This window comes from Nycticebus coucang, chromosome 16 (genome assembly GCF_027406575.1).
Source record: "Nycticebus coucang isolate mNycCou1 chromosome 16, mNycCou1.pri, whole genome shotgun sequence".
Lineage (NCBI taxonomy): Eukaryota > Metazoa > Chordata > Mammalia > Primates > Lorisidae > Nycticebus > Nycticebus coucang.
This window is the reverse complement of record NC_069795.1, coordinates 9465362-9489359: the sequence shown is the minus strand read 5'-3', so window position 1 is coordinate 9489359 and position 23998 is coordinate 9465362. Positions and strand designations below refer to the sequence as shown.

General features: G+C 46.0%; 1 protein-coding gene across 1 annotated transcript; it reads left to right on the top strand.

The window, feature by feature from the left end:
* Nucleotides 1-351: 351 nt before the first annotated feature.
* Nucleotides 352-4124, top strand: CBR1 (carbonyl reductase 1). Its single transcript, XM_053564204.1, has 3 exons — nt 352-769; nt 1315-1422; nt 3411-4124. Exons 1-3 carry the CDS (start codon nt 481-483, stop codon nt 3845-3847), a joined length of 834 nt encoding a protein of 277 aa, XP_053420179.1. The 5' UTR covers nt 352-480; the 3' UTR covers nt 3848-4124.
* The last annotated feature ends 19874 nt before the right edge of the window (nt 4125-23998 follow it).

Below are 23998 nucleotides of genomic sequence, written 5' to 3'. Positions count from 1 at the left end.
CCTAGTCCCCTGCCTGTCAAACTATCTTTAAAGCCCTGTCTCTGCAATTGCTGAGAGGCGAACTTGAAAAGTCCTTCCCATGTCCCCTCTTAGCACAGTAGAGAACAAACTCTTTCTCCGCGTACACCCTGCTGTCTCTGGGTACTGCCTTCCTCTAGGGCAGCGGGCTCATGAACCTGCCTGGGCTGCAACAGTTCACTACCAGGTAAGCAGTTTTGCAAACCCCACTCTTTTGGGCCCCCTCCCCGTTCCCAGAAGGTCTCGGGAGCTCTAAGAGGTCGCAGGAGCCCCGCCCTCTGAGGGCGGGTTCTGCGCCTGCGCGCTCAGCCGGCGTCCCAGGCTAGTACAGCCCGGCGCGCCCGGCACCCTCCGCAGTTGCACAGACGCTCCACGGTTGCACCGACTCTCTGCAGCACCGTGCAGCTCGGGAGTCTAGCTGGCCTGTTCTCCACGCAGGTGTACCGCGCGCTCCGCTCAGCCATGTCGTCCGGCAGCCGCGTGGCGCTGGTGACCGGGGCCAACAAGGGCATCGGCTTGGCCATCGCGCGCGACCTGTGCCGCCAGTTCTCTGGGGACGTGGTGCTCACGGCCCGGGACGCAGCGCGGGGCCAGGCGGCCGTGCAGCAGCTGCAGGCCGAGGGCCTGAGCCCGCGCTTCCACCAGCTGGACATCGACGACCTGCAGAGCATCCGCGCCCTGCGCGACTTCCTGCGCACGGAGTACGGGGGCCTGGACGTCCTGGTCAACAACGCGGGCATCGCCTTTAAGGGTAAGAAGGTGTGGTGCTCAGAGAAGAGGTGGCATCCTGCCAGGTTGGATGCCGTGTTCACAGAAGTCTTTTGTCGCCTTTCCCCCACATGGAGGGTCCAGAACAGACTCCCGGGATCAGAGGGAGGGCGGGGGGGCTCCCAGGAAACCCCGAGGGAACTTGGCGATTTCCCTGGCTCAGACTACTGGAGGGCTTGTCCGGGGTTTCTAAAGTTTTTCTAAGACTTTAGGGAGCTGGGTGAAGTTTTAATGATTTTGAAATCTACAAAAAATTCCAATAAATGGACACACTGAGATCTGGTATGTGCATCCTTCACCCACCCCCCCCAGTGCTGCCGTCAGTCAGAAATACTGTGTGGCACGTTATCAAACCAGGAGACTGGCGTGGGCGATGTACTGCGACTGGGCCACCCACTCCAGTGGCCCAATTCACCAGAATGCTGAGACGCTGTTTATTTTATGGGGGTGGGGGGTGTTTGTATCATTCTTCGGAATTTCACCCCATGGCTACTGTTTTTTAACTCTGTTCTCTTTATCCCCTAAAAGTGGCTGACCCCACACCCTTCCATGTTCAAGCGGAAGTGACCATGAAGACAAACTTCTTTGGAACCCGAGACATCTGCACAGAGTTACTGCCTCTAATAAAACCCCAAGGTGAGTGTGATGGGAGCGGCACAGCCCGTCTCCACCCCAGGATGCTGCCCCCGCCTGCCTGGCTCCCCCTGCAGGCCCTGCTTCTCCCTACCCTGCAGGTGCGCCCGGCTGCTCACCCTGCCCAGTGCTGTTTTGCTCCAGGACTTGGAGGTCGCTTCTGTAGGGGCCTCTGGTGCTCTCTGTCCCTCTCGTCCTGCCTCACTTGGCTCCTTATCTCAGGTCTTAGCCCAAATGTGTCCCCTCACAGGCTCTTTATTGGCTCCGTGCCCCTCACACAGGGCCCTGCAGTAGGATCTCATCCTGCCCCTTCTCTGCCGTCTCACAGTCATCTTACTCAGGCTGCTGGAGCCTCCACTACCACCAATTCAGCTTCCAAGATGTGCCACCTGCACAGAACTCTCCCAGAGATGCCCCTTCACTGTAAGAGATATTTCCAGAGGGTGCTCGCACTTCTCCCTGAATCTTCAGCCACTCACCCCACCACCCACCCTCCAGGATCCTGCAGGGCACCATGCCCTGCCCCTTTATCTTCACTTACCAGGTCCCAGGAGTTGTGGTCATGGAATTTATCCTGAACCTACCTAATGCCAGCTCCCCAGCAGCCCTCAGCTACTCCTGCACACCCTCAGACCCTCCTATGGAGCTTCCTGTCCTGGGTCTTTTCCTTTCCCAGCATCCTGTATGCTCCATCCCCTCCCCAAAATCCTTAGCAAATTCCAACGCCCTGACCTGGTTTATAGGGATGAGTATAATCTGCCACATCCCAACTCCAGGCTAATTCTAAGTTCCCTTCAACGTGCTCAGTGTTTTGGACATGACTGTCATATGTCTTTGGTTGTAAACTGCTAGAGTGCTTCCAAGTAATGGCACAGAGGATGAACCCCAAAATAAATGCACAGTTGGCTCCGTGCCTATAGCTCAACGGCTAGGGTGCCAGCCACATACACTGTGGCTGGCAAGTTCGAACCTAGCCCGGGCCTGCCAAACAACAGTGACAACTACAACAAAAAAATAGCCGGGCATTGTGGTAGGCACCTGTAGTCCCAGCTATTCGGGAGGCTCAGTCAAGAGAATCGCTTAAGTGCAAGAGTTTGAGGTTGCTGTAAGCTGTGACTCCACAGCACTGTACCAGTGAGATTCTGTCTCAAAAAAAAAAAAAAATGCACAGTTATTAATACTAGAAGCTACTTTTCTTCATTTAAATAGATTCACGGTATGCAAGAGGTTTTTGGTACATAGCTGAATTGCATAGTGGAGAAATGTAGGCTTTTAATGTACTAACTACTACTTGAATAGTACCCATTGGACCCAATAAGTTATTTTTTGTCAGCACTGCCTGGTCTTGTCCTTCTGACTCTCCAGTGTCCATTAAGTCACTCTGTATGCACACATACCCATTGCTCACTCACCCTCTTAGAGAACACATGCAGCAGGTGGTTCTTTCTTCCTGGGCTACTTCACTTAGAATAATGGCCTCCGGTTACATCCAAGTGGCTGCAGAAGACATTTGATTCCTTTTGATGGAGGAGTAGTATTTCATGTTGTATGTCTCTACCATATATTCTTTTATCTCATCATCACTTGGTGGGCACTGAGGTTGGTTCCATATCTTTGCAGTGGGGAATTAAAGCAGCCACGTTTAGGAAGATTAAGTTATGTGGCCTAGAGTTGAGAACTTCCATAGACTCTCCACCCCTATCTTGTTCCCTCATCCTGTCTTCCTGTAATGTTGTCCTACATCTAAGACTCTGATTCACTGGAAGGTCAAAGGCCAGATTTTTCGAATGTCACCTTACTGCTCAGCCAAAATTTAAATGCAGGAATGGAGTTTATCATGCAGTTAGCACACCTTCTATATGTAGGCCTCTTAGAATTCATCCTGGTAATCGTCTCTCATATGCAAACCTTCTGGTTCAGAAACCCAGCAAATGTGGCAATCATCATTCTTGTGCGTACTGTTCTACCTAATGATTTGCGGTGTATTTCAGGCAGAGTGGTGAATGTGTCTAGCATGGTGAGTCTCAGAGCCCTTAAAAGCTGTAGCCCAGAGCTCCAGAAGAAGTTCCGCAGCGAGACCATCACGGAGGAGGAGCTGGTGGGGCTCATGAACAAGTTTGTGGAAGATACCAAGAAGGGTGTGCACGAGAAAGAGGGCTGGCCCAACTCTGCATATGGAGTGACAAAGATTGGCGTGACGGTCCTTTCCAGGATCCAAGCCAGGAAGCTGAGTGAGCAGAGGAAAGGAGACCGAATCCTCCTGAACGCCTGCTGCCCAGGCTGGGTTAGAACCGACATGGCAGGACCCAACGCCACCAAAAGTCCAGAAGAAGGGGCAGAGACCCCCGTGTACTTGGCCCTTTTGCCCCCAGATGCTGAGGGGCCTCATGGACAGTTCGTTTCAGAGAAGAAAGTTCAGCAGTGGTGAATTCCATCCATGGGCCCCATTTAGTACCCTGTCTCGATTTAACCCAAAGATCATTTACAATGTGAAAATTATACCTAAAATAGAAATAGAAAATAGATCAAAATATCCCAAACAGTTGCTCACTAATATTCTACTAATTGATGTCACTCACCCAGTTGACTACTAATTCTGTGAAGTTTTTTGTGATTGTTTTTTTTGCTGTAGGGGGAAGAAAACATGCAATTACTGAAAATTATGACTGAATGTTAATAGGTGAATAAAGGGTTCTTTATATATGTCCATTGGTACAGATTATTTACATGCTGATCCAGCAACTTGTCAGATGTGCTTAGTCAACCTAAACGTTAGGTCAAGATAACAAACAGTTTCCATAAGGGGTCAGCAAACCCAGAAAGTGAAAGGCCAGAAAGAGTTTTGTGAGCCACACAGTATTTCCACTACTCAGATCTGCCAGTGGTAATAAGAAAGCAGACAACATATAAGCCACGTGAATAGCAGGATGTGGCCCTGGGGCTGTCAGGAGAGGTGGACAGCACAACCAAGGGAAGGGCAGCCAAGGTCATCAAGGGAAACAACCACTTGTAATGTGTGAACCACGAGTGGGCAACTGCCTGAAACACTGAGGTATCAAAGACCAAGGCGGGAGAATTGCTCAGTCTCCTGGGTGGACACATTTATGGAAGGACAAAGTGTCATGAGCCCCACAGCATTCACATCTTCCTGTAACATAAACACAGAGAGAGGAGCAGGTAGGTCAGGTGAGACAGTGTTCACAAGTGTTGAGACCTTGTGGAAGTACGGGTGTTTACTGTTCTTTCAACTTTCCCCCTTGTTGAAAGCTTTCAAAACCTGAGGGAGTAACTCGGGGCTCTGCCCCCTTAGCTCATGCTCTCAGGCAACATTACCCATCTTGCTCTGTTTCCTCACCTGTAAAGGGCATGACAGGACGGTGTGTATTGAGATGAAGTGTTGAAACAGCACCTGCTATCATGAGTTCCCAGACCTGGGCCTGAGCCCGTCCCCTCCCAGGTGGTGATGAGGAGCACGTGTTCCCTCCCCCACACCCAGCCAGAGCCGTGGGCACCAGGAAGTGCCCAGGACATTCTCTCTGCCCACATGCACCAGGTGCTCCACCGAGCTCCCCACCCCCTGCCGTGATTTCTCACAATTCTCCAGTGTTTTTCGTGCTTAGAGAAATGAAAATTGATCTGCCCTTAATACAAGGAAGGTGGCCTTACTTTAAAGTGAGGTTTCTTTATAGGTTCAGCTCTTAAATACAACTGTTTGCTTCTCCTCAGTATTGTGTTTTTGTAAACAGACACCAGAAGAATATCAATGTCCAGGTCAAGACAGTGCCATCTAAGTGCTAGTTTGGAAATGTATACTTGAATTTCAAAGACATTTTTCATTTAGTACCTTAAAAATAATATGTAGCTTTAGGAGATTAATAGAAAGCAGGATTCTAAATTCCAGAACCTGGTTCCCTCTGCAGGGGGAAGGGCACACAGGGGCTCCTGCTGTATTGCTAACCCTAACTCATGCTGGAGGAGGAGAACCTGGTGCTAAAATGAAATGTTCAGAAAAAGGCAAAAAAAATGGCTGTCAGATACAAAAATAATCTTGTCTTAAAATGTATTTCATTCATAGCCTTCATAGCAAAACTAGTGCAAATAATAAGCTAAAGCTTTGAATAATTTATAGGCCTCAAAGCTTAGACAGGGTAAAGTGCATAAACAGGACCATAAGCAGAAATTGGTAAACTCTGCCAGGAAGCAAAGCTTAACTGGATGCAGGCCTTGCCACTGGTGTTGTTCAAAGAGGCCTCTGTCAATTCTCTGCAATTTAGCAGGAACTCCTAAAAGAACTGGGAAAGACTGAACTGAATAGTCAAAAACCCTAAAAAAAAAACAAGGAATATCTCCACTGGGGTAATGAACCGTGCTCTGTTTAGTCTTTTGTGTCTGTACATCCTTTCTCTCTGGAAGATCAAGGGGACCAGAGTCTACGTCTGGATTCAGAACCTGGTCCCCCTGAAACCAAGGTAGAAAGGACTTTACACCATCATCCTGACCACATGCACAGCAGTGAAGGTGGAAAGAATCCTCACCTGGAGCCATCAGAGCTGGCTGAATAGGGCTTCACTGCCCCTTGGAAAGTAAAGGTAACTTTTAAGATAATCAACATGCCCTGCTCCAGCCACATATTGGGAGCTGGCTGGTCAACGCATGGCTGAAGCCTGAGGAAACTCCTCGAGGGACTTGTCTTAATTGGAGTTTGAACTTTGGGAAAAGGGGGGAAATGTTATAGGGAAAAGTAAAAACTCGTATGTATATTAGCCCACCACCATGGTACTATTAAGGCCTGAGTAGAGAACCCAAGAAGAGTCACTCCCTAAAACCTCGGTGCTGAAAAGTACTTAATATTGGCACCTGCAGAAACAAGCTGATATTGAGACCCCAAATTAAAATATATTGGAGTCTCAAAAGGGGGGAATGAGAGAGGATAGCCGAGAAGGGTGAGGTTTAGAAGAACAGGTCTTCTCAAGGAGACCACAAGGATACACCTGCAGGGTCCTCTCCACGGGGACTCAGCTCTTTGGAATTTGTAAACTCAACTTCCTAAAACTTGGAAATTTCCAAGTTCTGTGAAGTCCCGTAGTTCTGTGGGGGCAGGAATAGCATCTCCCTCTTGATTCAAACTGGCCAATGAGTGGGGTGGAACTTTTTGACTGTCAATAAACAGGGAAAGACCAAGGCAGTCGGGGAGCGCAGCCATTTGGAATTCTTCCATGCTGTAAGCTCCCAGCTGGTGAATAAAGCCCTTCCTCTTATCAAAAAAAAAAAAAAAAAAAATGTATTTCATTCATATGATATGAGGGAACCAGGTAGATGTTGCGAAGGAAACTGATGCTAAGGAAAAGCTAAAAGGGCACAGATTTATATGGGAAAAAAAGAAATGTTGAGCTGGATTGCATATGTAAACAAAACCTGTGTGTCCACAGGGGTGAGGGGAAGAAGCCAATTAAAGCAACACTACACAGCACAGCATTCGCGTCCATATCAAATACCTAAAATGCGGAAAGAGCTGCAAAATATCCTAAAGAGTGAACAGGGCCACAGCCCACCACTACAACTCTTCCCCTGCAAACACCATCAGTGTGCACAGGAGCCTGGCAACTCACCAACCCACACGCTCCACCACCAAGCTCCGCCTGCACCAGCAGCTGGACAGCTCTGGGGGTGGGGGAAGAAGCTGACTGCTCTTTCACGTTACAATCTCCATTCCAAAGGAACCACACATTCTGTTATGCAATGCTGCCTCTTTCTCTAATAAATTCACTTTCATACTCTGCAGAAGGGCTATTCTTTCCTCACATCTCCCAGGCTAGTCACTCTCAAATCTGTCACCCTTCAAAGAGAGAGTAGATGCTTTCAGGTCAGAGCTATTCAACACACCAGCAAGTAGACCTACACTGCTGCCTCTCCTTCTGTTACAGAGAAGAAGGGTGCTCCCTCCCTGGCCCCCACCTGAGTCCTGGGTCCATCCAGGGTCACCTTCTCCAGCATTTTTATTTTTTTTAGAGACATAGTCTCACTTTATCGCCCTCGGGAGAGTGCCGTTGCATAACAGCTCACAGCAACCTCACACTCTTGGGCTTAGGTGATTCTCTTGCCTCAGCCTCCCAAGTAGCTAGGACTATAGGTGCTCACCACAATGCCCAGGTTTGGCTGGGGCTGGGTTGGAACCTGCCACCCTGGGTATATGGGGCCAACACCCTACTCACTGAGCCACAGGTGCTGCCTGCATGTTTTTTTGTTTTTTTTTTGAGACAGAGTCTAACCATGTCACTGTGGAGTCACAGCTCACAGCAACCTCAAACTCTTGGGCTTAAGCGATTCTCTTGCCTCAGCCTCCCAAGTAGCTGGGACTACAGGCACCACCACAATGCCCCGCTATTTTTTTGTTGTAGTTGTTGTTTAGCTGGCCGGAGCTGGGTTCGAACTGCCAGCCGGGTACATGTAGCCGGCGCCCTAACCCACCCTCTCCAGCATTTTGTTCTTACAATTATTCCCTTTCTCTCCTTCACCAAATCTTGCCTCTCTGAGATGACCACTACTTGAAAACCTGTAATATCTTTTTCCCAGCCTTTAAAACTAAGGAGTCAATCATGCAAAGTGTGTTCTCTTACTGCCATGGAATTAAGTTAGCAACCAATAGCAGAAAGATAGCTAGAAAATCCCCAAATATTAGGAAATTTAAAAAATACTTCTAAATATCCTTGGCCAAATGATAGCAAAAGTAAATAAGAAAAATGTTTTGAACCAAATGAAACTGAAAACACAACGTATCAATGTTTGTAGGATGCTGCTAAAGTGGTACTTGGAGGGAAATTTGTATCCCTTTACATCCACTTTAGAAAAGAAGAACTATCCGGGGCGGCGCCTGTGGCTCAGTTGGTAAGGCGCCGGCCCCATATACTGAGGGTGGCGCGTTCAAACCCGGCCCCGGCTGAACTGCAACCAAAAAATAGCCGGGCGTTGTGGCGGGCACCTGTAGTCCCAGCGACTTGGGAGGCTGAGGCAAGAGAATCACTTGAGCCGAGGAGTTGGAGGTTGCTGTGAGCTGTGTGATGCCATGGCACTCTACCGAGGGCCATAAAGTGAGACCCTGTCTCTACAAAAAAAAAAAAAGAAAAAGAAAAGAAGAACTATCGTGGCTCAGTGAGTAGGGCGCCAGCCCCATATGCCGAGGGTGGCAGGTTCAAACCCAGCCCCGGCCAAACTGCAATAAAAAAATAGCCGGGTGTTGTGGCGGGCGCCTGTAGTCCCAGCTGCTGGAGAGGCTGAGGCAAGAGAATCGTGTAAGCCCAAGAGTAGAGGTTGCTGTGAGCCGTGTGATGCCACGGCACTCTACCCAAGGGCGGTACAGTGAGACTCTGTCTCTACAAAAAAAAAAAAAAGAAAAGAAGAACTATCTCAAATTATGACCTGAGCTCATGTGGTAAGAAACTAGAATCAGAGCTAATGAAACTTAAAGTGACCAAAAGAAAGGAAATAAAAATTAGAGCAGAAATCAATCAGAATAAAAAGTAAAAAAATCAAAATCAATGAAACCAAAAACTGGCCCCTTAAGAAAATCAATAAAATCTAGCGGATAGATCATGAAAGACGTCAATCGCCTATATGTAGAATGAAAGGGGTGGTACATGTAGTAGCCTGTACAACCTAAGGCTAGGAGGAGTGAGAGTTATAAGTAACATCTGTAGCTCAATAATGGAACAGCTTGGTGAAAGGGGCATGGGGAGAGATTTAGCTCTCCTAACAAGCATGAGAGCTTGAGATGAGAGCAGTGGTGAATTGGCAGTCTCTACACCTGTGGTGTTGAGAGGCACGAGATCAGCCTTATATTAGACTGGAAGCGCAGGCAGTCGGGAGCATGCACATTCTGTCACGGACTCCGTTACTCTCACTCTGTCACTTCTCCTGCCTGCAGACACCAGCATGGTGTCTCTCTGCTGAAGATCACTAAGCTCAGCTAAAGACTAAGATCTATCTGTCTAGGAAGAGTGCTTTACTCTCTCAAAGAATATCTCTCCCTCCAACCTCGCGAAAGTAAATAGCCCTCAGGCACCTAAGAGCAGGTGTTCCTGTGTGAGATAACAGCATAGAGGTCCAAGACCGGAACACAGCTAGATAGGCTGGGGCCAGAAATCAACCAGTCCTGGGCCCTGATAAGTGGCGTCCACAAAGGGACCTCTACAGTACACTATAAAAATAAAAGAATAAGAAAGGCATATTATAGCCGGTGCAGTGACTCGCACCTGTAATCCTAGCACTCTGGGAGGCCGAAGAAGGAGGATCCCCTGAGCCGAGGAATTTGAGACCAGCCTGAGTAAGAGCAAGACCCTGTCTCTACTAAAAATAGAAAAATTAGCTGGGTGTTGATGTGAACACCTGTAGGCCCAGCCACTTGGGAGGCTGAGGCGGGAGAATCACTTGAACTCAGGAGTTTGAGGTTGCTGTGAGCTAGGTACAGGACCACAGGACTCTAGCCTGGGCAACGGAGTGAGACTGTTTCCAAAAAGGGGTGAGGGGAAATATTAGGAATAACCTCCTGTCAATGGAATTAAGAACTTACATAAAATGTACCAAATTTTTAGAAAAACACTAAGCTCACTTAAGAAGAGATATAAAACTTGAATAATCTATGTCCTTGAAGTTTCAAATGATCTCTAGGAAAAAAAGAATTATCAGTTGGGGCAGGGAGAGAACCCAGAAGGTACACACCATCCTGACGGTAAGGTTTTACTTTATTGATGAAGAAAGTGGAATCAGGATGACAGGGCACAGGGAGCTTGTACAGCCCTACTTGGGAAAACCTGAGTCATGATGAGACCGCAGCTCTCAAAGTCACTAATCAAACACACTCAGTTTACAGCGTGCAAGGTGGGTGGGGAGTCTAATTGGTCACCCCACCTTGACACACCTTTGAAAATTCCTTTTCAGGTGAGCTTGGTTTTGTGGGTACACATTTCATGGAGAAATCTAAACAGTTTACTTATTAACTATGACTTTGGACAAAACAAAAAACATTGACTCTTCTAGCAAACACAGGCATTATGTTACACACAAAACATTACAATAAATGGCTTATCACACAGCAAGAGCTTCATAAACATTCCCTCTGTATGGGGCGCCTGGGAATCACACAGAGAGATGCAGCCTGACTGTACCTGTAAGTCTGGTCCTCTAAGTCTTTCTCTGCAGCATCTCTTAAGCAAGAAAGGGGATTTACGTCTCAGGATTTATTTCACAGGCAGTTACTGTGTCCATATAATTACTTTGGATCCTAGGACAAAGCAAACATCCATATTTTGCAGTGCATGATGGGAGTGCTCAAGAAAATTACCCAGCACTTCTTTCCTCCTTTGGGGGTTCTTCCAAAATTGTTTTAGCTCAACTGCCCTGAATCACAAGCCCCTACTGACCTATCACCATTCAGTTTATTTTGAGAAATCATACCTTGCAACCCTGCACACCACTGCAGGACTCAGCCTGGATCACAGAGGGATATGTCATGTCAGCCAGGTATGATGGCTCACACCTTGCAATCCTAGCACTTGGGAGGCTGAGGCAGGAGAATAGCTTGAGGCCCGGAGTTCCAGACCAGTTTGGGCAATAGCAAGACCACATCTCTGCAAAAAAAATAACAAAAAACATCTGAGGGTGGTGGTACACTCCTATAGTCCCAGCTACTCAGGAGGCTGAGGCAGGAGGACCACTGGAGCCCAGGAATTTGAGTGAGTTATGATGATGCCACTGCACTCTACCTGGGACATCAGAGCAAGACCCTGTCTCAAAAACACAGCCGTGTGTATCTTGGCAGGACCCAACTTGCAGCTTAGGAAGAGCATAGACTCAGGGATTGAAGCATTTGAAAACCTGGGACATGCAGCTGTCACACAGAGGGGGCTACAGAGGCCTTTTTGGGGGGGCGGGGGGATTGCAGCACTGGATTATAGAACATCTGCCCTAAAGCCCTCGCCTGGCCATATGGCCCTGTAGGTAGCCACGTGGCACTTCCAGTCTGGGAAATTTAGAATTAGGGACCCTGTGCAGTTAGGCCTCAATATCATCCCTAATGTGCATGAGGTGTTAGTGGGAGGCAAATAGAACCAGGTATCTTGGCTACAAAAAAAGTAGTAAATCTGGGCAGCGCCTGTGGTGCTCAAAGGAGTAGGGTGCCAGCCCCATATGCCGGAGGTGGCGGGTTCAAGCCCAACCCCAGCCAAAAAATCTGCAAAAAAAAAAGTAGTAAATCTGGGTAGGGCTACATGGAGCTCCAAGAAGGAAAGGAGTTGTTTACAACACAAGGTCGGATCCATGCCTTACATTTGCTGGGTGACATTTGGAAATCAAAGCATAGAGAGGTCAGAGATGTACCTATGAAGTACAATTTTCTTTATTTATTTTTTATTTTTATTTTTTATTAAATCATAACTTTGTACATTGATGCATTTATGGGGTTCAGGGTACTGCTTCAATAGACAATGTGAAATGCTTACATTGAACTAAGTTACACATCCTCACTGCAATTATACTCATTACTTAATAGTTTTGAAATGTACCATTGCATCATGTGCATTAGGTGAGGTCCCCCCCAAAAGCCCCCTCCTCCCATATGAAGTACAATTTTAGCACAGCAAGGTACATTACATAGGACTTGGCCTACCCCAGGAAGGCAGATCCCTCACACAGATAAGCCATTCGGAACTGCCCAGACTTGATAGTAAAAGACAATTAAAGGATGGGTGGCGCCTGTGGCTCAAGGGGTAGGGCACCAGTCCCATATGCCGGAGGTGGCAGGTTCGGACCCAGCCCCGGCCAAAAAAATAAAAAAAAAAAAAAAAAAGTAAAAAGACAATTAAAGGAGATTGGGGGTCACACTAGCTGTTGCAGAAACTCTGCCCCTAGTTTTTAGTACTAGTCACTCTTCTGTGTCTTCAGCTTAGTTTTCAGTGTCAGAGCAGCCATGAATGGCAACTGTAGTGGACTAAATCGTGGCTGCCAAGAGGATCTATCCCGGTGTCAGAATCTGCGAATATTTTCATGGGAGAACAAGGTTTTTGCAAATGTAATGAAGTTAAGAATTTTGAGATGAAATCATCTTGGATTATCTGGATGGACGCTAAAGCCAATGACAAGTGTTCTTAGAAGAGACACAGAGCTCCAAGGCACCATGTGAAGACAGGTGGGTGGGAATGAGATGGCTGGCTATAAGCTAAGGAAGCCTGCAGACAATAGAAGTGTGAAGAGGCAAGGAAAGATTCCTCTCGAGGCTTCAGAGGGACATGGACATGGTGCTCACCAAGTCTGGGATCCTTTATCATGGCATCCCTAGGACACTGAGACAGGAACCCCCAAAGGAGCAGATATTCTGTGACCTGAACCCTCTGACAGCTGCCCACTCGGGCTCTGCCTAACCCCAAACCTTTCTGCTCACCATACACAAAGCCTGCCAAGTTACACCCAGCTCCCTGGGGCCGGAGGACAGCCTTTGTCTCCATACAGCAAAAACCCACCCTCCTTATCTCAGAGCAGCAGCCGCAGCCAAGTGAACAGAGACCTCTGCCACCTAAGCCCCAAGGGCTCCTCTGGCACTATGGTCCCTCGTGCCATACACTGCTGTTCACTGAAAAGAGTCAATATTTCCAAGGAAGCCCACTCCCCTCCCATGAGATTTTATTACTTTCTCCCTCACCCATTTTTATCTGTAGCCGTAGCAGCTTGACCTCAACCACAGCTGTCCTTTATCTGAAGAAGAGGAATGGTCTGATTGCTTAATCTCTGTTCAGAAGGTTCCAGAAGTAGGCATTTACCCCTCAAATGGAATTATTGGAGACTCCTGTAAAATATCCAGGCTGGACATTGTTTGTTGAATTCCAACAGGAGGGTCTTGAGCTATATAATCCATAGCAGAGGAAAACGTGTATAAGCTCCAGGCATGCACCCGAGCTTGCCAATAGGCTCTGGATAGAGGGTTATCACACACACGCCTTAGGGTTGGCAACAGTGTGCTCTGGAAACAATGAAGGTTCAGGACGCCAGCAGGAACCCAAATTGAAAATAGTCAGCAGATTAGGAGACCCCTAGAAGCCTCCATGTTTTCTGTTTAGATGGTCACCGCAAAGATGGAGACACAAGCAACAGAAGAGCAGCCTGAAGCTAAAGACTTTGGTAAGTAAGTGTCCTTCCTACAATGATGGCCCTTTTAACTTCACAAATATGGGGACTGGTTCAGAGAGGCCAACATATCAAACATCAAAAAGTGGCTCTGACATTGGAAAAGTAGATGGTAAGAGAACGGCTGCCAGGACTCTCTGGATGACCTCGAAATGAACTCTGGATGGAGCTTACATGAACTAGTTGGCTGCTGTTTTGAGCGCAGTTGGTGGGGAATCTCTACTAGTGCCGTGGAGAGGGTGCCTCGGTGCCCATCTCATCTGTTACCAAGAAGATGCTGGGAAAACTAAAGACGGACAAGGACAAAAGCCAGGCTTCAGCATTTCCAAATGCACCCTATACAATTACAGCCACCAGCATAGTTTGGATACATTTGGTCATGTTCGCTTATTCTTAGAATGGTGGAAGCTTTTCCCTGTCAAAGCCATGGCTATTATAGGAAAAAGACTGTTTTGCTTTGTGTTTCCTACTTAGGGAATTACAGCCCATCTTTCCATCAATAAAAAACAATTCACATCACTGGAATTGTCATTAAGGAACTCCTCACGGCCTTGCCACTTAAAAAATTCAGTGCCTCGGGGCGGCGCCTGTGGCTCAGTCGGTAAGGCGCCGGCCCCATATACCGAGGGTGGCAGGTTCAAATCTGCCCCCGGCTGAACTGCAACCAAAAAATAGCTGGGCATTGTGGCGGGCGCCTGTAGTCCCAGCTACTCGGGAGGCTAAGGCAAGAGAATCACTTAAGCCCAGGAGACGGAGGTTGCTGTGAGCTGTGTGAGGCCACGGCACTCTACCGAGGGCCATAAAGTGAGACTCTGTCTCTACAAAAAAAAAAAAAATTTAGTGCCTTTACCATCCTGGATCTTGAGGAAAGGTCAAGAGAACAAGTATTGTTTTATAATTAAAGTTAGCACAAAACAGGGCGGCGCCTGTGGCTCAGTCGGTAAGGCGCCGGCCCCATATACCGAGGGTGGCGGGTTCAAACCCGGCCCCTGCCAAACTGCAACCAAAAAATAGCCGGGCGTTGAGGCACCTGTAGTCCCAGCTACTTGGGAGGATGAGGCAAGAGAATCACTTAAGCCCAGGAGTTAGAGGTTGCTGTGAGCTATGTGAGGCCACGTCACTCTACTGAGGGCCATAAAGTGAGACTCTGTCTCTACAAAAAAAAAAAAAAAAAAAAAGTTAGCACAAAATGTGGGCCCTTGAGAAAAGGTGTTGTTAGTGGCCTTAATGACCATTGTATTAACTCCTGCTTGGGTTCATCATCTCACCCTTTGTGACTTAGTAACTGGCCAGACTACATGTCCAGGAATGTCATCCACAGACCACACCGTATGATAGGCAATTATAGTTTAATACTACAAAGGAATAATGCAATATTCCCAGTCTCATCATCCTCAGATACGTATAGTCTTTCCTCATCATCTCCCCAATCGCTGCCTATATGACTTAAGACTTGGAATCCTGGTCCTCTGGGAAAGACATCAGAGCAAAGTAGCTTCCAAACCTGACGAAAGGGGTCATTATCAGGTCCACCACATTGTAATCTCAACACACTATGGTCAGATTACAAGGGATTGATCCTTAGTTTCACATCACCTCGTTGAGAAAAAGCACAAAGCTTCTTTACACCAGCAGAAAGTCACCTGAATGGGAGATCTCGAACTAAGGATTCTTATAGATCCTCCCGAAGCAGACAACCCTGGGAAGAAGACTGCTAACCTACCAGCTGCAGGTTCATGCGGAGCAGACAGCTTCCTCCCAGAAGGATGGAACTCAATCTCAAACGTCTAGAACCACTGATGCCCAACTGTGTCTCCATGTGCTTTCATTCCTTAGGTGACTGGTTGTCTTTTCCTATCTCTTCTGGTTTCTGATTCTGGATAGAAAATAACTATTCATTATCTCCTAACTATGTGACCCATTTGGACCCCTGCTCCTAAATACTGCCTTTGTACCCCTAGCCACTCCACGGCTCAGACCTAATCTAAGCAATCATTAGACTTACACGCACCTTCCTTTGTGATCACAGCGTTTCCTTTAGTGTTGATCCCATGTGATGGATCAGTTGGCGTCCGGGTAACAGAACTTATCTCCTATGTGATTTTATAGATGACAAACAGAACCAGCAAGAATGCCGAAAACCTAAGACACCCCCCCCATCATACCATGCAAAGAATGGGAATTTTTGGTACTATAAAAATGAAACAGGAGAATCTTTCATAGAAATTAGCACCTCAACCAAACTTACCGACAGAGCTCAGTAAGGAACTCAGTGCTGCGTGACTAACTGTACAAGTGGAAGATTCCTTTCTTACCCAGATCTATAAGGAGGATTTCTGCGTAGACTCAGACTCAGGGTCCCTGTCTGTGGATCTAAAGGTGGATATCCCTGTCTCACTGGTGCTGGGTTACACTTGCTGACTCACGTCAACAATGTACAACACAGTTAGATCACATTGCAGGAACAGCTTGGTGTGAACTGCAGGTGCCACAGTGAATTTTGAGTGGCCTCCAATAACTGACAGTGGGTTTATGCCACAAGCCCATTGGTTACTACCCACAAGTAAGACAGAGACTTGCCATCCCAGCAAACTTGTGCCTACTCTCAGCCGAATAATACTATTCAGGGTCCATTTTAGCCCTTTGCTTTGCCCTCTTAACTCAAGGAGAAGAAAATGTGAGCCTCAATTTTAAAACCTTAAATCTTAACCTATTTTTATTTTTTATTTTTTTTTTGCATCTGTCTCAGCCTATCACCCCGGATAGAGTGCAGTGGCATTGACATAGCTCACTACAACCTCAAACTCCTGGACTCAAGTGATCTCCTTCCTCAGCCTCCCAAGTAGCTGGAACTATAGGCATCTGCCACTACATTCAGCTATCAAGAATTTTTCTATTTATTATGGGAACATAATCTTGCTCTTGCTCAGGTTGATCTCAGATTCCTGACCTCAGTCTCCCAAAGTGCTGGGATCATAGGCATGAGCCACTGCCCTCAGCCAAGTCTTAATCTATTTTTTTTTATTTTTTTGAGACAGAGTCTCACTTTGTCACCCTCAGTAGAGTGCCATGGCATCATAGCTCACAGCAACCTCAAACTTGTGGGCTCAAGCGGATTCTCTTGCCTCAGCCTCCCAAATAGCTGGGACTACAGGTGCCCAACACACACCCAGCTATTTTTAGAGACAGGGTCTCGCTCTGGCTCAGGCTGGTTTCAAACCTTTGAGCTCAGGCAATCCACCTGCCTCAGCCTCCCACAGTGCTAGGATTACAGGCATAACCACCACAACCAGCCTCCAAGTCTTAATCTTTGAGAAACAATTCTGGGCTGCTTTATTCTGGCCTCAGGTATACCTATTCCAAGAAGGTTCAAAAGGTGACTCAGAAAGCTCTACAGGCTTCGGTTCAGAGACTGACAGGAGAACTAGAAAGTCTAATTAAAGCCTAAGGTATCCTTGAATAAAAAAATTCACAGACTCGGACTCACAGTGGGTTAAAGCAGCGTCATTCTAGACATCTCATTGCCTTCTCGAGGCAGAACGTGTGCACGTGCTGTCTTAGAGAATGCTGCGCTTCCATCCCTCCAGTCTTCCGTCTGGTCCTTAATGTTAACAAAGTCTAGAAAGCAAAGACATTAGAAAATTCCACAATCTGGTTTACTCCGTGTCCAGTTCTAGAGGCTCTAGAAACAGATAGCTTTCTTGGCTTAAGTCGTGCACAATACGATCCTGGCTTGTGAGTAGAACTACAAACTCCATTTGTCAGCATTGCCCTAAGCAAATGTGTAGCTCTATAGAATCATAAATATTTTCACACAGGGTGGCGCCTGTGGCTCAAGGAGTAGGGTGCCAGCCCCATATACCGGAGGTGGTGGGTTCAAACCCAGCCCCAGCCAAATAAATAAATATTTCCACACAACTACTATTTTGTCAGATAACATTAATGACCAAAAGAAAAGATCAAAATGCCACGAGATTGTAATAAATCAGTGAAACTGAGAGCACCTGTGTGCTGAAGTCTTCCTATCCCTCCTTACTATGGTTCAGATGAATGAACCTACAGGCTGAGTGAAAACTCTGAGACCACAGAATACAAAATAAATACCTATAAATCAGTAGCCTCATATATGCCAACAACTGTCAAGCTGAGAATAAAATCAAAGACTATTCCTTTTACAATAGTGCCAAAGAAGATGAAATATCTGAGAATATATCTAACAAAGGATGTGAGAGATCTCTATAAAGATGTTGCTGTCCACTGGCCTAGTCAGAGACACGGAGGCAGACACTGCAGATGAAATGAATGATTTATTAAGGGACGGCTGGTGCTCGCTCAGGCACAGCAGCAATTGGCTTAGCCCCACCACACCAAACAGGTCCTCTCTTTCTCAGGCGGTAGCACTGTATGGGTCCTCGACAAAGCTCCAGGGGAAAATTCAAACGGTGTAAAATAATCATGGGGCGGAATCAGCAAAAAAACTCTGGTAACATGAATAACCAGAATAGATCAACCCCCCCAAGGAAAGATATGGCAGATGTAACTGAGATCCCATTCATAAACAGCTGGCCGAGATGTCAGAAATCGAATTCAGAATTTGGATTGCAAACAAGATTAATAGAATGCAGGAAAGGATGCTGTGGACTGTGCCCCTTCAAAGGAGAACAATGAAACCCTGAGAAAAGACATAACAGAATATATTAACAAATAGAAGAACATACCATACTCGTGACTGGAAAGAATCAGCATTGTTAAAATGTCCCTACTTCTCAATCAGCAATCTATAAATTTGATGCAATCCTCATCACAGCACCAATGTCATACTTTAAAGAAATTGAAAAAACAGTACTCTCTTTCATATGCAACCAGAAAAAAACAACAAATAGCCAATACAATTTTTAGAAATATAAACAAATCTGGAGGCATCATGTTACCAGATTTCAGGTTCTACTACGAGTCTATAGTGATCAAAACAGCATGGTAGGGACACAAAAAAAAGATGTAAGACGTAGCATGGGAAGTAGATAGGTTGACTTCTCAGCAAGCGCCCCACCTCAAATCTGGGGTATCCAGGGAAAAGCCACAGGCAACAATCCCTGGGGGTTCTTTAAAACCACAAAAGAGGAAAACAACCCAGAGGCATCCAGACAGGCTGAACTAGACCTATGCATTCAAGAGTTAACAGATGGGAAGGATTAAACTCTTTGACTCTGTAAATTAGAAAACCCATCTTTACATTTAGGTCCTCTGCCTGAATAGAACTAGCTTCTCCTTTCCCCTCTATTTACATATACCACTGGCTGTTTACCCTGGCTTTCTCTTTATTTAGTCTTCCTAAGAACTTAAGCTTCTTTCAACCATATATTTTGCATATGCACCCTTTTTGTGTGTGTGTGAGATAGTCTCACTATGTCATCCTCAGTAGAGTGCCCTGGCATTACAGCTCGCAGAAAGCTCAAATTCTTGGGCTTAAGTGATTCTCTTGCCTCAGCCTCCCAAGTAGCTGGGACTACAGGCACCCTCCACAACCCTCAGCTCTTTTTTGGTTGGAGTTGTCATTGTTTAGCAGGCTGGGGCCGGGCTCGAACCCACCAGCTTTGGTGTATGTGGCTGGCGCCCTACTCACTGAGCTACGGGTGCCAAGCCTGCATATGCACGTTCGTTAGAAATTAATAAAAGCCTTCTGAAGAAGCCAGAAAGGGGCTGCATTTTTTCAGTCTACTCAGCTTGAGTTAATGTAAGCCTTCTCTAGGCATTTTCAGACATTGTGTACTCTTAAACCAGCATAAATTATTTTCACTATTGTTTTCCCAGATGGCATATAAATCAGGTCAGGGTTTGTGTGCAAAAACCCCCAACAACATAGATCTATAGACTAGAATAGAGAATCTAGAGATGAACCCAGCCACATGTGATCATTTGATTGTTGATAAGTCAAACAACAGTGTGCGCTGGGGAAAAGAAACCCTTTTTAACAAATGGTGCTGAGAGAATTGGTTAGCCATGTATAGAAGACTGAAACTGGACCCACATCTCTCACCATTGAAAGAAATTGTTTCTCACTGGATGAAAGATTTAAAATTAAGACACAAAACAATAAAAATTCTAGAAGAGAGTGTGGGGAAAATGCTTGACGATACTGGCCTGGGAAAAGACTTTATGAAGCCCACCGCCCCTCCCCCCCAAACCCGGCGCCAGTTTCATCAATACCAAAAATAAATAACTGGGATTTGATCAAGTTGAAAAGCTTCTGTACAGTGAAGGGTACCACAAAAAAAGCAACAGCCAGCCTTCAGAATGGGAGAAAAATTTTGCATGTTATGAATCTGACAAAGGCCTGATAACTAGAATTTACTGAGAACTCAAATTAAACAAGAAGAAAAGAGCAAACAACCCCCACTATAAGTGGGTAAGAAATTTGAACAGAAACTTCTCTGAAGACAATAGACAAATGGCCCAAAAACACAAGAAAAAATGCTCATCATCCCTAATCAGAAATGCAAATCAAAACCACATTGAGATTAGCCCACATCACTCCTGAATCTGCAGATGCTGGCATGGATGTGGAGAGAAGGGAACTCCTCTACACTGCTGGTGAGATTGCGAACTAATACAGCCTTTATAGAAAGAAGATGAAGAATTCTCAAACAACTAAAAGTTGACTTTCCATTTGATCCTACAACCTATTAGGTAGATATCTACCCAGAAGAACAAAAATCATTTTACCACGACATTTGCACCAGAATGTTTATTATACCTCAATTCATAATTGCCAAGTCATGGAAGCAACACTAATACCCATCAACCCAGGAATGGATTAACAAGTTATGGTATATGTATACCATGAAATACTATGCAGCCATAAAAAGATGGGGAGTTGGCTTGGCGCCTGTGGCTCAAGCGGCTAAGGCGCCAGCCACATACACCTAAGCTGTCTGGTTCGAATTCAGCCCAGGCCTGCCAAACAACAATGATGGCTGCAACCAAAAAATAGCCAGGCGTTGTTGTGGGCGCCTATAGTCCCAGCTACTTGGGAGGCAGAGGCAAGAGAATCGCTTTAGCCCAGGAGCTGAAGGTTGCTGTGAGCTATGATGCCACAGCACTCTACCCAGGGTGACAGCTTGAGGCTCTGTCTCAAAAAAAAAATGGGGACTTTACATCTATTTTGTTTTCCTGGATGGAGTTGAAACACATTCTTGTTACTAAAGTATCTCAAGAATGGAAAAACAGGGTGGCACCTGTGGCTCAAGGAGTAGGGCGCCGGTCCCATATGCCGGAGGTGGTGGGTTCAAACCCAGCCCCGGCCAAAAAAAAAAAAAAAGAATGGAAAAACGAATATCCAACCTACTCAGTACTAAAATGAAACCAATATGTAAACAATTACACATTCATATGAATAATAAAGGATAAATACAGCATAGCAAGAGGGCAAGGGCAGGAGGGAGAGTGGAGGGGGAGGGCATTTGGCGACATCTCACCTAACGTGCACACTGTGAGAGTGTTCAGCCTGCCTCCTAGGTGAGAGGCTCTTTTACAAATTTAAGCTTATCTTGGAAGTAGAAACAAAGTAACCTAAAAATTTGTACGGTATCAATTTGAAAGTTTTTTTTTTTTTTTTTTTTTTGTGGTTTTTTGGCCAGGGCTGGGTTTGAACCCGCCACCTCCGGCATATGGGACCGGCGCCCTACTCCTTGAGCCACAGGCGCCGCCCCTTGAAAGTTTTTTAAAAAGAAAAAAGAAAACTCTTACACTAGGACACACCAGAAAAGACAAAGGGTGACATCCAGTTACTATTTAGGTGACTGGCATAGGCTGCACATCTTTTTTTTTTTTTTTTGAGACAGAGCCTAAAGCTACCACCCTGGATAAAGTGCTGTGGCATCATAGCTCACAACAACCTCCAACTCCTGGGCTTAAGCGATTCTCTTGCCTCAGTCTCCTGAGTAGCTTGGAGTACAGGCACCCACCACAACGCCCAGCTATTTTTTGGTTGTAGTTATCATTGCTTGGCTGGTCTGGGCCAGATTCGAACTTGACAGCTCTGGTGTATATGGCTGGTGCCTTAGCCACTTGAGCTACAGGTGCCAGCCTGCACATCATTTTTTTTTCTTTTTTTCTTTTCTTTTTTTTTTTGTGGTTTTTGGCCAGGTCTGGGTTTGAACCCGCCACCTCCGGTATTTCGGACCGGCGCCCTACTCCTTGAGCCACAGGCGCTGCACTGCACATCATTTTTTAAAGTTACTTAATGTTGTATGTATTTAATACCAATGAAGACAAACACCACTAATGAACCGCCATGCAGTTTAAGAGCTTCAAAATTTCTTAAATCATTTTATTTATTATTTTATTTTATTTTATTTTTTTGTAGAGACAGAGTCTCACTTTACGGCCCTCGGTAGAGTGCCGTGGCCTCACACAGCTCACAGCAACCTCCAACTCCTGGGCTTAAGCGATTCTCTTGCCTCAGCCTCCCGAGTAGCTGGGACTACAGGCGCCCGCCACAACACCTGGCTATTTTTTTGTTGTTGCAGTTTGGCCGGGGCTGGGTTCGAACCCGCCACCCTCGGCATATGGGGCCGGCGCCCTACTCACTGAGCCACAGGTGCCGCCCTTAAATCATTTTAAAAACACAAACACTGATAGAAAATCCAAATGAAGGCGGCGCCTGTGGCTCAAGGAGTAGGGCGCCGGTCCCATATGCCGGAGGTGGTGGGTTCAAACTCAGCCCCGGCCAAAAAAAAAAAAAAAAAAATCCAAATAAATGAAGCATCTATTCAGTGAGAAGTCAGCTTCCCTATACCTTAGCCACCCAGCTCTTCCAGAGCAACTGTACTTTTCACTTTATGTGCCTTCCAGAGAGAGTCTGCTTAAATAATCAAATATTTTTATACAAGTAGTAGTATACCATAGTAGTGTTAAGGTGAAATAAAAACAAACCTAACTCCATTTTGATGTAATTCCTTTTCCTGAGAATCAATGGGAAGGCAAAGCGGGCCTCATTCCATTCTGTTGTTTTGCTACATTTTATTGCATTAAAAAAAAAAAAAACAACAACAACAGTTCCACTTGCCTCCCATCCATTGCATGGTATTTTAAGTGTACTTGGTTAGAACTGTTAGAAGTATTAGTATTGTATGGAAAGTCACTAACTAACTTTGTGACAACAGCCCTCGTGATTATGTTAATGTGGTCTTCATTTTAAGCCCCGTATTTGTGACCACTTGCTCCAGCAGGGAGAGAAAACTACTGAACACTGCGTGGTGTGCTGTCCCCGCTAACACACTGAAGCCTCTGGCCCTTCACTCTGCTCACCGCTGCCTCATTCTCTTTCCTGGCTGCACAGCACCCTGTCAGGTGGGTGTTTAATCCCTGCAGTAAGGATGCTCATTAGGCTGTTGGAGCCTCATGTCAGTTCTCAATTGTCTGATGTCAGATGTCCCAGTTTCCCTCATCTCCTAGGACAGATATGCTGAGGTTTGTACACCACACTGTAGTCAATAGGAGGAGCTTACTATATGTTCTCCACATCATACAGTCATAAAACCATAAAGCCTGGTGGAAGATACTAGGTCTGGAATTTATATTAAACTTCTAAGTCTTTAGATAGGATTTAGATTTCTCAATTTCTTAATTGAGAAATCTGTTTTCCATCAATCTTTTCATATCAAGCTTTAGAAGATGTAATTTTTTTTTAAGATAGTCTCACTGTTGTCTCCCTCAGGAGAGTGCCATGGTGTCACAACTCACAGCAACCTCAAACTCTTGGTCTTAAGTGATTCTCTTGCCTCAGCCTCGCAAGTGGCTGGGACTACAGGCACCTGCCACAACACTCAGCTATTTTTTTTGTTGTTGTAGTTGTAATTGTCATTGTTGTTTGACAGGCCCAGGCCAGGTTCGAACCCACCAGGCCCAGGGCATGTGGCTGGTGCCCTAGCTGCTGAGCTACAGGTGCCGAGCCAAGACGTAATGTTTTTAATGTCAGGCTGTATATCTGAATTAGGTTATTGCCATTATTCACCATAATTATTTTCTAGAAAATGGTTGCAACCACTGAATTAGTGAGTAGTAAACTATTACTCCCAGAGAAAATACAGGGTTAATTTAGATCCTATGAGCCTCTGGCCACATTTCTGTCGATTGAAATGCCACATCATGTGATAGGTTTGCCAAGTTCCTTGTGTACCAAGCCAGTTTCACGAGCTTTGAAATCCTGTTCTTCCACACAAAGCTTCGCTTGTACATCACTGGCAGATGTTCTTAAAGTCTTTCCAACTCCTGATCTACAGGACATGCCTCATCTGCAACTTCAGGTTTGCCATCTGACACAGTCTTCTGAGACGTGCCAGCTAACCAGCACTGGCTGAGAGAGGCCTAATGGCTTTCTGATCCTGACAGTAATTCCCAACCTTTT

Excerpts from the sequence above, each read along its gene's own strand:
- CBR1 (XM_053564204.1), top strand. The coding sequence starts at position 481 with ATGTCGTCCGGCAGCCGCGTGGCGCTGGTGACCGGGGCCAACAAGGGC. Across the intron at positions 770-1,314 it reads CGCGGGCATCGCCTTTAAGG|TGGCTGACCCCACACCCTTC; the intron begins GTAAGAAGGTGT and ends ATCCCCTAAAAG. Across the intron at positions 1,423-3,410 it reads GCCTCTAATAAAACCCCAAG|GCAGAGTGGTGAATGTGTCT; the intron begins GTGAGTGTGATG and ends GGTGTATTTCAG.